Source organism: Frieseomelitta varia, unplaced genomic scaffold, assembly GCF_011392965.1.
Source record: "Frieseomelitta varia isolate USP_RPSP 00005682 unplaced genomic scaffold, Fvar_1.2 scaffold_215, whole genome shotgun sequence".
Classification (NCBI taxonomy): Eukaryota; Metazoa; Arthropoda; class Insecta; order Hymenoptera; family Apidae; genus Frieseomelitta; species Frieseomelitta varia.
The window spans coordinates 1673794-1689359 of record NW_025109917.1 but is presented as its reverse complement, the minus strand read 5'-3'; the positions used below and the strand labels follow the sequence as shown (position 1 = coordinate 1689359).

At 43.7% G+C, this 15566-nt stretch overlaps 1 protein-coding gene across 4 annotated transcripts in view; it reads left to right on the top strand.

Moving 5' to 3' along the window:
• Positions 1 to 15566, top strand: part of LOC122527310 (follistatin-related protein 5-like) — a 52863-nt gene that overhangs the window by 29930 nt on the left and 7367 nt on the right. For 3 of the 4 annotated variants that reach the window (XM_043651369.1, XM_043651368.1, XM_043651370.1), the window contains 2 exons: positions 7723 to 7809; positions 15055 to 15193. In XM_043651369.1, the coding sequence (XP_043507304.1) occupies positions 7723 to 7809; positions 15055 to 15193 (226 nt within the window). Of the gene's footprint in view, positions 1 to 3359; positions 3379 to 7722; positions 7810 to 15054; positions 15194 to 15566 lie in introns of those variants that run through there. The other variant, XM_043651366.1, reaches the window with a different exon arrangement.

Genomic DNA, 15566 nt, shown 5'->3' with positions numbered 1-15566 from the left:
AAAAAAAAAAAAAAAAAAAAAGAAAGAAAGAAACGGAAGAAGAGGAAGAATCAATTACACACGCTCCTCCGGAATTCGTCCGCCGTTTATCGTTGCGCCGCGTTTTCACGTCGGAATTTCAAACATCTTGGCTGTCTGACCGACGTATATTTTCACTCGCGAGAACCTCGCTTTTCCCTACGGTCTGATGTTATTCCTCCTTTCCTCTTTACAGCGTTGCTTGTTCCTTCTGCGATACTGATATTCCCTCCCGGTGTCGTTGCGTTGCTTTTCTAACGTTTTCTACCTCTCTCGACGTCTATCCTCCCCCACCTCCCACCCACCCTCCCCCGTCCCGCGGTCCTGCTTCTTCATCGATCCGACTCGTTATTACCATGTCCTCCTCGATGTTCCTTCTTTATCACCAAAGATCCCCTTTTGTTTCGGTTGCAGCCGTCGCATTTTTTCACGATTCTCCTCCGTTGCCTCAAGAAATTTCGTTCGAACGTAGAAATTCCTCCAAATTCCTCCGACATCGTCGCGATGAAGCGCACCCTCGCAAATATATTTACCGAAGAATGATGGTTTCCATCATTGATCCCAAATGGATATGGTTGCGGAAATATGTCGTTGAAACGAGAAGAGAACTCTCGAGAAATGTCGACAATAGCGATATATCAAGCTGACGAAAAAATTCCAAATGAAAGAGGAATTTCTCACGAGAAACGAAAAGTATCGATCAATATATTGACCATTTTGTTCGATTATCTTTCGGACAACTTCGTGATTCCGCGTTCAAAAAAAGTTCCCAATCTTGTTCGATGAAGAAAGAACATTTCTTTGATATCCCCATCGACGAAAAGTGAAATTTAGCAAACCAATTCTGACACTGCCGTAGTTGAAAGGCTTTTTCGCCGTACAGGTCAAATAATTTTTCACGAACTTGCACAGCGTTTTCTTCCATTCTCGGAACGTTCCTCTTTGATTTTCCATTTTGAAATCGAACGATCGTTAACGAGATCGTTTCATTTTCTTTCCTTTTTTTAAAACAAGCTTGAATAATCAGGTATCACATTACACAGTGAGTCTGCAGGTTTAAAACGAAGTTTTAGTTACATTTTGCAGATACACATGGGATGCCCCGTACGAAGCTATTTGCACAATTTTCTCTTCAACTCGCTATACTTCGCTATAAAGAAAAATGTTTCAAACAAAAATTATGTTATTTCGATGGAGAATTCAGCGATCTAGATAATGTTGGTGTTCCAAGGTCATTCAATGTCATGTGACCTTGGAATACCAATCATCTATCTAGGTTATCTGAATCGCTGAATTCGCCTTGATGTCAGCTGCAAGGCTGTGAACACTAAAATATACAGTTCCATTTATAGTTCCAAAAATAAAGGTCACCTCGAAATCTCGGAAGCCCGACCACCTAGATAAGATTTACGGCAACCATAAGATCATCCCCCTCGAAACAACGTAACTTTTATTTGAAACATTTTTCTCTTTAATGGAATAGGATAGTTTAAGAAAAAATTGCATGGGTAACTTCACACGGGGCATCCCGTATATGTTCGTCTTTTAAAATAGAAAGAAAACACAATTACTTTTTGGCCAAGCCAACATATTTATATATATATATATTTATATGCGCAACGAATGTCAGAATTGATTTTGGAGAAAGTGACTAGCTACTGACCACTGCTTGGCCACAAAATGAACGCCGTGGCAAATAGTTGCCGAAGTACCAGCAATAGTGACAATGGTAGTGTTAGTAGAGGAAAGAGCTGAGCAGGCACTCGTGAAAATTGAAGGCGCAGGAATAATTTAGAAACTCCGTGTGAAAAATGCGCTTTTACTCGTCCGTCGTTCCGTGAATCCCGACCAGCGACGTTTAACATGAAAATCAGGCTCTGTTACCGTTTAATGCCTCGCTGTATCTCCGCGATTCGAGTCGACTGTTCTCTTTAACGGTCCAAGAGCTACGCGAGGATGCATCGTCGTACAACTCTTATCAATTTCAAATCCTCAATTCTCGCGCTCTTCCATGCTTTCTCCTGAATATATTATCCCTTCACCTGGATCCTGAGTTGCACGATAAAATTTTATATGCCACGCGTTGGAGTGCAAATATTAACACTCTGACGCGTATTTTTCTCGTCGCCTTTAAGTTACGTGTCGGGATATTTACGCAATTCACGTTCGTAGGATAATTAGTAACTACACTATATTTATTAGCGTAGATAAAAGTTAGCTTGTCAAATCAGAGATTTTTACACCTTTCCTTCATCCCTCGCGTATAGACAATTTAGAGAATTTGCGACCAGATCCCCCATAGATCTCACAATCAGTTAATTTCGAGTGCGACGGGTTTCTTTTCAAAAAATAACAATTGCCGTGTCGTAAACCAGAGCCGACTAATTGACGAACCGCGAGCCTTTGCTCCTGCGTCGTTCTCTCCACTGAACATTGAAATTTCCTCGCTGTGCATGAGTCCTGCTCTCTCAGTCTGTTGATTTCCTTACCAGGCAAGTGGGGAGATCGATGCAGTGGAGAGGGTAGCGCTAGCGGTCAGGAAAGTGGGGGCAAGGGCCGCCAGTTAGCCACCTCTGTCATAAACCAAGTGAGTAGTATCTTGCAAACAACAGAATAGTTTTCAAAATTATATACACTGCTCATAAAAATTAAAGAACATATTGTAGAGATATAATATAAATAATGTTTATTTAATGAAAATTATGATAGTAGAACAACAGATAATAAAACAAGACAAATTACTTTAAAACAACGTGAATTAACAACTCAAATAAATTTCTTTAACGACATAATTGACACCCTTTAACACAGTTCTCTTTCAACGTTCTCTCACGACTCTAGTCTTTTTTTAAAAAAAAGCTCCATGCCTACGTTGGAGCCGACTTCTCGCATCACATATTCATTCATATTTTATCATATTTCTATGATCAACAAACAGGCCATGTGTTATATTTGAGCGTAACGAAAAATTATAACTAGAGATTAATTGTAATAACCGATACTACAATATTTCGAAATGAACGTGAAGCGATAGAAAAAAAGAAGCATTTGATCTTTCTTTATCGAATAACATCAGAAAACATTACGTCGTTTTCACATTCCCTAAAATATCCGATAATTTTTGTGAGCGATATATTAGAATATGAAGATGGAATTCGTGGCTTGAAATCATTTTTTCACGTCTCGGTACACAGCCACATTTTCGATCATCGGCGCCGGCCGATGATCGCTGGTGAAAAGAAGTCACGTGACAGTGGCCACGACAAATGCGTTGAGGGAACGATTAACAAATGCGATCGATAGAGTTAGAGATAAATTTAAAAGGAATTTACGCGACGTTGACTCGGTATAAAGACCATGGTGCGTATCAACCTGCCGGTCCCTGGCGAGACGGTATTTCAAAACCTTATTTAGGGCTACGCGAAGCACACCTTAGCTCCTAGCGGTTCGCTCCCTATCGAGGAAAGTAGAATGCGGTATGCTACCCTGGGGAACTCTGCGTCAATCGGTATCGTTGCTGCTCTCGCTACTTCCATTCCGTACCGCGCCAACAGCCAATATTGGCACGTTCAATACATCCTTCTAATTCTGGCCCGCGACGGAGTCGAATCAGCCACGATCGGGTAATTTCATTAGGCAACGGAAGAAAAGAAAGGAGAGAAAAAAGAAAGAAACACGGGGGCGAAAGATCGGTGAGATCGACCGCGAGCAACTTTTTCAATCGCGTTTCAATCTGCCCGCTCGCTCTCCGCTCGTAGAGTAAAACGGAGCGGAGCTCGTAGGGTGGTTCGTAAAACTCGACGGAAATCAGAATGCTAAACGGACCGAAAAGGGCTTTACTCGAAGCGACCCGGAGCACGGGGATTCGCCGCGGCTTTAAAGATAAGACCACCGAACACGGGGAACGACCCGACCCTCGTCGTTCTGGCGCGTAACTTTGAAAATCGCCCCGACGTGGAAAAGGGTCCGCGGGTACGCGCGGCGCGGCGCGACGCGACGCGCGCGCGTCCGACTCCTCCGAAGCCCGCCGGAATCGATCGGATCGGTTCTTATTCGTTGGAATGGCTTCTGGTCTTTCTCTCTCTCTCTCTCTCTCTCTCTCCCTTTCTTTCACCCGGCGAAAGAAATGTACGTACGTAATAAGAATCTCGCCGAGGAGGATTTACAGCGAGGCGATCGGCTTTTTTTTTCTGCCCGTATAAACGTTTCTCGAATATACTGCCACCCCTTTTCCGCCAATAACGACGCGCACTTCCGCCTTTATCAACGCTATTTGTCTGTTGGAATTGAAAAGCTCGGAATGGATTCAAAAAGGGCGGAGAACGTATGCCGATGGCGACGCGGAGCGACGCTCGAGAGGAACGATCGAGAAGCTTCTTCTCCCCAACGGCAGCGTCGTGACGCTCGATTTACGATTCTTGGAGACTGCGGAACTTGATGGCCGTCGTCGGATTTATCTCGCGCTTCGTGCGATTAAGCAGATTAACCAGGCTAAATACAGCGTTGCCTCGGTGCGCTGGGAAATCACCGGTTAAGGGAAATTCATTTTTCACCTGAAAACGTTATACGTATGGCGCGTACGTGAGAAAAATTTGCTATCTGACGGTGAAAGGCTCGAACTCCTCGCCATCGAGCAACCAGCTCGAGAACTGGTGCGATTCGTCTTGGGGACGATTCGTTTCAGCGATACGTCCGAGAAATACACGAAAATTTCGATCGAGTTCGTTTCAGTGAAATTTCATTTTAATTTCGGCACATTTTAATCCCTCTTTCACCGACGAGTACACGTTCTCACCGGGATACGTTTCAAATACGATAGGCTGTAGGCGTGGAAGAAACGGAGAACGATGGAACGATTGTTTCAAGATAATCGAGTTAAATCAACGACCGGGTCAGGCAAAACGGATGGAAACGTTCGAATCATTCGGCCATTTTTTTGTCAGAGGTGAAATCTCAATGGTAAAAGGGAAATTCCCATTGCTCTTGATTACGAATTAAAATGCGGGTCGTTCGAGCGGTTGAAACGGCTCCGTTTAAAATCGAACGTGTAAATCCCTTATAAATTTACACGTTCGCACTTCCAGTGATTACACGTTCGATGATAATAATAATAATAATAATAATTCAGCCCGAATACGCGCGCGTATTTCGGTGGCCGACGATATTTCTGACGTTTCGACGGCCGGATCGAAAGGTCGGAGAGGAGCGAAAGAAGAAGAAGAAAAAAGAAAAGAAAAGAAAAAAAAAGAAAAAAGAGCATTCCTGACGAAAAATCGCGTGCTCGTCCTGAAGTAGGGGCGTAGAAGCTTTCTGCTTCGAATGAAGCTGGCTCGGGGTTCAAAGGAGGAAAATGAAGAAAGAAGAAAAAAAGAAATGGAGAAAAAAGAAGCAGGCAGCGGCACTTTTAATTAATACAGCCGGGCGCTGTCGGCTGACGTCTTCATTTTTCGCGCGTGTGATATTTGCCTGGCAGACAGACGGGTAAGCAGGTCACACGGATGCGAGCAGCTCGCGCCGCGAATCGCCTTTGCGATAAGGCGATTAGAAACGAGCACGGGTGTGCCGCGTGTGTGCAAGTTCTCCGGTTGCCATAACCGTGTTTCCGCCGGTTTGTCGAATATACCCCGCGCCACGGCAATCCATTCGCCAACTCGTGGCTCGCTTTCCGCCGATATTTCGAGGTCCCACGTGTAAAAGGACACTCCGAAACGCTCCCAGGGTTGCAATCGCCTCTGCTCGTTGCCCGTCGATTTATAAAAACGACGCGTTCGATCGGCACGGTGGGCGGGAAAAATCGTAGCGCGGCTACGAAGGATTAAATGCCCGCGCGAACGACCAACATAAGTCTCAGCGATGGGGAGTGAAAGGGCGAAGGGGAATGATCTCGTTGGTGGATGGTCGTCGAGGTTGGTGCGTTTAAATTCTAGGACACGCTTCTCCGTCCCGGGAATCGTAAGGGATTCTAATCAAAGTGGATCTTGTTCACCGGCTAATTGAAAACCAGCCGCCAGCAGTCTGGATAAACATTTGTTCCGCAAACCTCTGACCGCTGAATAAATTCAACGAATGGCTCGGCCCTTGCTGCGTTCCATAAACAGCCTAGCGATACAACGATCCGACGATTTATCGCACGGATAAAGTGAATTAAATCGACAAAACGTGAATCATCCTCCCCCCACCCCACTCCACCTCGCCGCCCCTTTCACGGTTCGATCGGTCGATAACCTTTAGGTAATAAACCTTTCATTTTCCGGCTGCCACTCGTCGTAAATTGTAAAATGCAACACCGACTTGCCTCACCGTGCGCAATATTTCGCAACGCAGTGTTGCGATTCTTACGTCGCTGTGTATATCGTTATACATAGTATGTCCGTGAAGTCTCTTTACAATTTCAATAATTTATTACAAAGGCAAATGAAAAGACAGACAAGTGGAAATTATTGCAAAATGAGACTTATATACTTAAGTTTTTTCTTCCTTGTTTAATACACCTCTTCTATATGGACACCATTGGACATTAAGTAAAACCCAAAAATAAGTTTGAATCTTTAGGACACAGGAATCCTTTGCAAGTGTTCATAAAGTCTCTTTACAATTTCAAAAATTTATTACAAAGGCAAACGAAGAGACAGATAAGTGAAAGCTGTTACAAAATAAGACGTATATGTCTTTTCTTTGCCTCGTTTAATACACCTCTATATGGACATCATTGGACATTAAGTAAACCCAAAAATAAGTTTGAATCTTCAGGACACAGGAATTCTTTGCAAGTACAGGGTGTCCATAAAGTCTCTTTACAATTTCAAAAATTTATTACAAAGGCAAATGAAAAGACAGACAAGTGGAAATTATTGAAAAATGAGACTTATATATTTAAATTTCTGTTGCCTTATTCAATGCACTTCTATACGGGCGCCATTGGTTGCACGAAGCACATCAAGACGATAGTCGATTTTTTACCTCTATCTTCATCAATGGTGGCAATGGCATCAGTGGTCCTCTGCTTTGGATCAGTGATGTCCCGTACCTTTGTTCGATACACGATATCTTTAACATAACCCCATAAAGTCTCTTTACAATTTCAAAAATTTATTGCAAAGGCAATTGATGAGATATCTTTGTCAGATTTGTTCCATGTACTCAGTGGTTATCAAGATTTTCATCACATTCGCATTTCAGGTACTCTGTTGATTATTAAATGGACCCCTTACAAAATGACTACTCCTTAAAAGAAAGCACAGTGTGTATCGTGGTTTATTGAAATCGAATTTCACAGACTTCAAAACTAAGTATGAAAGAGATCCACCGTCCGTCAATTCGTGCATGGCACAAGAAATTTATGGAGACAGAGACAGTGTTCGATAAAGGGAGGAGTGGACGACCAAGAACATCCGAGGAAAATGTGCTTTGTGCAACTAATGATGCCCGTATAGAGGTATATTAAAACGAAATGAAACAAAACTTAAATATTTACGTCTCATTTTGTAATAACTCCCACTTACCTGTCTTTTCATTTGCCTTCGTAATAAATTTTTGAAATTGCAAAGAGACTTTGTGGACACCCTGTATATCGCGATCGAACATATCGAACGAACGCTTATTTTCGGACGAGAGAGATTGCGACTGTAATTGCGATCGATCGATTTTATCGTCGCGAGGGAGTGAGTGAAGCTTCTATTAACACGCGTGCACGCTTTGTTCCAGATGAGACGGACATTTGAAATCGCAGCCCTTTACTTCCTGCTGCTGTCGATCGTCTCCACGTACGTCGTCTCCGTCGCCGGCTACAAGGTGAGTATCGAAGCCTTTGCGTTGCGCGCACGTCGTTTAACATAATTATCGCAACCTCGACGACGTTCGACGGGACCGTTTACCCTTTGCTGGGGAAAGAATAGGGGAAGGAAAATCGCTCGGTTTCACGTCAACCCTTTACAACCGGGGCTGTGCCCAACTGTGCTCGACTGCCACGAAAACGCGCAATACATACATTCCACCAAACAGATTTATGATTCAGCCTTCGAAATTCTTTTCCCCCTTCACGCCATCGCCCCAGCGCCACGTTATCGGCGTCGAAGCGAGAGGTAGAACGAAACGAAGACGCCAGCAAGAAATTACCAAGAACTCGAATACCCGAAGGAGTAAAAAGCAAGCGCGGGGGCTTGTTTCGCGAAATTCGACGAGCAACGCGTGGCGCGAGGGGCGGAGGGAAGGGAACAACGGGGACGATTCGTCGTTTCTTTCGTTTAATTCTGCCCGTTTAATTGGCCCGTCTCTAAGAGACGAGCAAGGTTCTCTAAAGAGAAGAGCCGGAGAATTTTCTCTTTCGTTTCCCTCCCCATTTTGTATCCAGCTCCGTACTCGCTTCAGATTCTTCGACGAGTGGACTGCTGCACCTCCGTTGCAGCTTCACGCGAAATTTTCAAATTTCTTTACGCCACGCGAACAACGCGGACAATCTCTCTTGACAATTTTTATTTACCTCGCGAGACACGAAAGGAACGAAGCTCTTTGAGAGCTGGAGCCGGTTATAACGGCGTACGACTGTAAAAAGGACTGGAACTAAAACTTCCCCCCGAGTGCTGCCCATTCTCCACCCGATTCTCCGTTTCACCTTACAAAGTGCACTTCCAGAATGCTGCTCGATTATTGCAAAGGAAAACGTCGTTGTGCGAAACGTCGGCTGATATGTAGGCTGAGTATTTAGCCTGCGAGGCGTTTTACACGTGTACGTGTGCAGGCCGATGCGGCCGATTACAGCGGAACGGAGAAACTTGCACGGTGAAACTTGCACAAAGGGAGTAGGCAAAGAATCGTCGGGACGTTGTCAAAGGTGTACTCTCGCGGCCCAATGCACCACCGTATTTCAACGTTATTCGGCCAGCGACCGTCTCTCCCCGAGCAAGAAATGGCATAACCGGTCCACCTTCCAATAGATTCTAGCGCACGGTGACCCATTTACAGTAACGGGTAATAATCGATCAAACTTATACACGATTCACTAAAATAGCGTAGCATTTTCTATGAGGGCCGAGTTATTCGGAACGTGACCCAAAAGTCAAGATAAATGTGGCGTAGGGAAGTCCGCGTTGGTATTAATCGTTGCCAATTTCAAATTATTTACGCTCGCACGTCCGCGAAAACTGCGGTTACGTTCGTGTGACACAGGTGTGTCCAAACCGCGCTGTATAACCAAACATCGAATAATTGAACGAGAATTTTATTATTCGAGTAGTTTTAACCTGAATGAATAATCGTACCTTTTTTTTTTTCTTTTTTTTTTTTTTTTTTTTTTTGATTTAGCGTTAGAGTGAAATTACGAATAATTTCCAAGAGCTAAACGAAATACTTTTTGCTTTGGACGTTTGGCATAGTTGTTACTCCCCTCATTCTCAGTTATCAGACGTGTAAATGGAATTTGTCGAGTTGCAATCGGATATACAACTCGAGGAAAAATTTATCCAAGTGTCTTTATTAGAATTTTATAAAACTACTGCCTGAAGAAAAATATTCAGCTGTTCGTGATGTCCCTTTTGGGGAATACATGTATTATATTTGCGAATAAACGTTTCCCCGTATGAAACACACAAAAAATAAAATAAAATAAAAACAAAAATTTTAAACGAGCTATTGCTACTGTCTGTGTCGAACAAGATATTGATGAACTGATATCTAAAAAGACAAGCTCGGTGTTCTCGTTGAAAATTTTTATAAAATTTTTTTAATAAATATCCTCATATTTTTTCATACTTTTTAAATTAATATCCTCATAAATAATATAGACTATATTGAACTGATAAAAAAAACATGTAAACTATATGCAGCCGTTAACAAATTTTTGTTATCTGGTGAGACCTGGAATATCTAAAACATGCCGGATAATAATAATAATAATTTTGCAGAATATATACAATTTTATCATCATCACTGGGACAAACAAATTTACTGGGAGTAAATTTGCTTTTTAAAAAAGGGATTGACAAAGCGTTGAAGTGTGGCCTTTAGAAACGCGCGATAACGAGACTAAGTTCCCTAGCTCGAATTAAGATTTTTCACTAAGCTCGATCCGCTGAATCCCGCAAAAAATGATGTAATCCCGACGTGACATCGGTCAATTTCAATCCCGCACTACTCAGTAACGTCAAAATCCTTCGGTAACCGTCTTAGGGGTATGAACTGACCATCCTGAAGTACATATATAAGACCTCGGATCCCGGAATCGAAGAATTCATCGTGGATTATCTGGAAATCGGAAGACGTACACTAGGTGGAAACGACGGAACGTGATCGTAAATTAAAGCTAAAGGGGCTGGAACACCGCGATAGATGCAATTCATACCTGGAACTGTGTGCGCTTCGTAGATGGAATTTAATTATTCTTCGACTGCAAAACTTATTCATAAACGAATATATTCTATCTTTCTCGAAATATTTCGTTGAATCTACACGGTATTAAACATCTTAAATTAATCCGTATTAATTTAATTTGCCAATCTTTGTAAATTAATCTGTAGTTGTTCAAGATTTAAAACAGACGTGTCCAACCCGCGCCGTATAACCAAAAAAATTGGAATCATTGAACGAGAATTTTATTATTTTAACCATGAATGTTCGTGATGCCTCTTTTGGTGAATACTTGTATTTGCGAGCAGATTCTTTCCCCGTAAAGAAGAAATAAAATGAGAAGAAAAACTGTAGACGAGCATCTTGAATAATAGTCTTCATATTGTCACTAATCTATATCAAAGAAGATATTGACGAACTGGTATCTAAAGAAAAAGAAACAAGCTCGGCGTTTTCATTAAAAATTTTCACATTTTTTTCAATTGATACAAATATATCTTTCTAATCAGTGTATTGTTTCGCTATAAAAGTTGTTTTGATAAAAAGAAAAAAATGTGTAAATTTGTTGGCACAGAAAATCTAAAAGGTTGGACACTGACCCATACACATGATATTTTTGAAAAAGATAATCTCCAAGTGATTTGCTTCAATGACGATCCAGAGATCTTTTCACGTGCGTGTTTTCAAGTCGTAGAACTTGAAATCCACTCTCAGCGGACGAAGAATTCCCAGAAAACGTCTCGAGATTAGAGAGATTATTACGTATCATCTCAAGGTCGAAAGATATCCATAACGGAGCATCCGGAAATGATACTGCCTAAACCATCTCACGGACGAGAAAAGCCACGTATTATTCGGGGGTCTGGAGCGTTGAATTCGAAACGAGTCTCGCGGCCTAGGTGGCTGGCACGACGAGTTCTTAACCTCCGGGCAGTCCACGAAATGGTTCTTTCAACGACGACGATTGTCCTTGGCAGCCCCGTCGAGTAGTCTAGAGTAGTCTCTGCAGATTCGTGGCCAAACCCTCGATCCTAAAACGATCCGTGATCTCTGCCCTCTACATTATTAATCCAATTTTTGATACTTTCGACAATGTATCCGAGTATCAGTGTATCCCACAGATGCACAGATTCTTCTTGCTCTGGCTGACTAGCTGACTGACAATGAGCAGAAGAGCAAACTAAAACGGTGCCGCAGAAGCTGGAGAAGCAACTTGTAGCGTGCAGTTGTCGCTTTTCAGTTTCTCTGGTTCTGCGTCGGGCCATCATCATCACGGGGAATCACAGCGTGGACATGTGACTTGCCCTTGTCATCGGTGCTCGAGCAATGGCCGGTGCTGGCCATTCCGCTAATCCTGACCGGAAGTGTTTGTTCTGATGCGTGCATGTGCACGCTGGACCACTTGTCTCGTGGATCGTGTAACGCGCCGCGCAGTCCAACATAATTGTCGGCGTGCCAGAATTTACCCAGCGCGTAGGTGGTTGGATCGGTGCCGGGCATTTGTCCTCCTCCCGTATGCGAGGATAATTCGCAGGCCGCGCGGCCTGAAGCGGATTTGATTGCGCCGACACCCATGATAAATGTAAATGCAAACAACGTCCGACAACTGAATTCAAGCGCTACAAAACCGACTAATTTCCAACGGGCCGACACGTTTTGTTTTGATTTTGATCCCGATCTATTCTTCGCCTCTCTTCTTGAGAGTTGAGAGCGAAGCGAGAGAGCACGGCTCGCGTTATCAATTATCGTGCTCTGCTCGTCCAAGAAGTTGCAAATCCCTCGGTAAACGCAAACCCGTCCCTCCCTCCTTGCGCGACATTTAATTATCTCGCGGAAAATAATGGCAACGGTGATCCCCGTACACGATTCCGGCCGTATTTACGAGCGAGTTGAATTTCGAGGGCGAGGTTTGCATTCAAGTGCCTTCTCTCTCCGCCCCTCTATCTCCTAACGAACGTCTACCTAACCGGTAGCGTCGTATACCTGTAGCGTCTTTTCGCAAAATTCGCTTCGAGTTTCCTCCCCGAAAACTCGTCCTCCGCTCTTTCGCGCGATAAAATTCCAGCGATTGTGCAGGTAGACGAGAAACGTATTGTTAAAAATCTCCGACACAGCCGTCGGCTACGCTGTAATCAATGGCATCGACCTCGACGCCGACAGCCGTTAATCGATAATCCGAAATAACACGCGTTAATACGGCAAGTCGAGGAACCAACGAAATAGCTGGCTGTAATTGGATCGGACGCGATGTCGGACGTACCGAACGTACGAACGTGCGAACTCTTTCGAATCCTCGCCTCGGACGGAATCGCAATTTTTCCAAAACAAATTGGCTATTCGCGTCGCGGTGATCGATTTGATAAAACCTCGGCGCAGGGATGCGCAGCTGTGAAACACGGCTCGAAGGACGAATGCTGAAAGGGAGGGGGAGAAAAAGGAACTCGCGGGTTAGCGTTCCAAGTGACAAAATGTAATTCAGCGTCGGCTTTTCTTGTAATTCAACGTCCAAGATTTCCCATCAATCTGCTTGCTTCCACGTGATTAATGCACTCGTCACTCGCGAAAATTGTATCGATAACAAACCAAAGAAGTAGGAGTATTCCACGTGGATTCGTTTTGCGCGAATGAAAATCTGTCGGTACGAAAGGAAAGCCTGTTTCACACAGCTTAATAAAAAAAATATATATATAGTAATGTAGATATAGATATTTAGATATATTATATAATATAAATATAGATATTTAGATATTTATGTTAACATAGGTATTCGGTGTGTCGCTACTGTAATTCAAAAACAATGAACCTTTTCTTTTCAATTGGCACAAACTCGCTAGTTTTCAATTTTTTTAATTCTTGTTTTCGAACAATTCGTATTCTTTTGCCAAAGTTTTCATGAACTTGCTGATATTCGCGGCAACATTTCTTTAAATCTTGTGGAAATGTAGTTTAAGTCTCGTTGAACGTTTCGATCGATGTCTATAATGCCTATTTTTTGGCCGGCGTAAATTCAGATCGCATAAATTGATATCGCGTAAAACGAGACACCCGATAAAAATAGTATCGCGTGTAAAAATGGATGGACGAATGTCCCATTTCTCTTATTTTAATCGTCTATTATCGAGCGAGCAACGAAAAATAGTTATCGTGATACGATAGTTCGTGAAAGGAAGATTCGAACGAAAGGAACGAACTTGCACAACGTGATTTGCTCGACGTTCGAAAATATTTTGCGTATTTTCGGACGAAAGCGCGGAATGTTCGGGGCGAGAAGCAGAGGCGGGCGTGTTTAGAAAATACGGTTAATCACAAAGGCAACGGATTCCAACCGCAAGAACTGAAACCCGGGTCTGAAACCGGCTCGAAGTTTAATGATTCTTAAAGACGAGTTCTCTCCGACTATCTAAATTAATTCTTAAAGTTCAACTCTCAAAGAGTTGTTCTCGCCCGCGGCCGGTAATTTCACGGAGTGAAATTGAAAACACCGGTTCCCGCGAGTGAACAATTTCAGGGGACGCTAATGGAGATACGGGGGACGCCGCGGTGTCCTCGTAAATTTGGCCGGTGAAAGAACGCGGCCGCGAGAATAAATGGATCCTAAAACTACTCATATTTCCCGATGTCGATCTGATATTTCAGCTTCGTATATTAACCCTCGCCGAACTGAACTTCCGAGCATCCGATCGCTTTCAGAACTCTCCAACCAATTCCTGTTTTCTTTCCCTGTCTTCTCCGCCCCTCTATCCGACTATCCGACTATCCGACGACCGACCAGACTGTATCCTATCGCGTTCCACCGTATGAAAAATCGAACGGACAGAAAACTCTCGTTGCTCGATCCTTCTTTCGAGCCTGTTTGTCTCTCGATATTGATACTTTATCATCCCTCGTTCCACGAACGGTGGAGGAATTTAACGTCGGGCGAACGTCAGATAGATCGAGGATCTTCTTTATTTTTAGTTGAAACAATGAAAGTAACACAGAGGCTAGAAACAAGCGGATTTCCCTGTGCGTCGTGTCCCGGGACAATTTGCTCGTTTCCCTTCTCTTTCCTCGTTCCTCTATTTTTTGACCGTTTGAATAGGAAAATACAGTATGAAAACAAAAAAAAGAAAAGAACGGAGACCGCCTCGAAAGATGCGAAACGATCCCACTTCCCGCGGAACATCTTGTCGGCGGCTTTTTTAAGAAGATTAATCTTCATGGCGGATGATGCGCCTCGTATCAACAATGGCTCGGGCCACGGAAGATGTTCCCCGGCTTCGGGTAACAAAGTTTGCCAATAACACTCCGCGAGTCGGACGTTTTAATAAAAATGGAAAGCAGATCGGGGGCTCGATCGGATCGGTTCGGTTAAACGTGAACGAAATCTCGTATGTTTCCTTGGAAAAAGAACGTCGCCGTGACGTGCGCGATCGTACGTACGCGCGCCAATATGTGGCCAGCTGCAGCCACGACGACGACGATGGGCACAAGCCTGTCTGTTCTAATTCTCGTTAACGACGAGAAGCGCTTCTTTCCAAACTCGATCGTGCCTAATCTGAACGTGGGTCGATCGTGCACCCCCTTCCGATCGATTCGACCTGCCAACATCCGCGCGCCAACCCAACACTCGAACCGCTTTTCTTGACCCACCTCGTGCCTTTAACCCAGTTTTGTCTCTGCGGTTCTTACGTATGCATTTTTCATTCCTTTCAGCACTCAAGGCGACACCGAGACTTTACCGTGGCCGAGAGCTACGACGCAACATCGTCCAACGGTGACAGCCATTCGATGACGATACCGCCGCCGTCGATCGATCGATCCTCGCTTCACGAGGAGTCGTACCTTCCTGAAAGTAAGCGACCAAAAAGTTACCCATCTAATAGCCCGACGTCTCCCAGCGAGGAGAGAACTTTGCCTCGCTTTTCTCGTTCGTTATTTTAAAAAATTGATGGAAAAGAAAGGAAAGCGGAGAGAAATGTTAGAAACGTATACAGTGGCAGCGAAGATGCGTCTACAAAGTCGAGGCCCTCGCGAAATTAACGTTACCAGCCGCGGCGGTCCTTTCTTCTTCTCCTCTTCGACGCGAGGGAAACGAAAATTGAAAGTACGAAACAAAAACCAGCCGGCATGCCGGAAGAAATTAATGAACGCGTTTACACGCGGTGTGCATTTGATACAGCCTGACAAAAATGAAAAAAAAAGAAAAAAAGGGAGAGAGAGAGAGA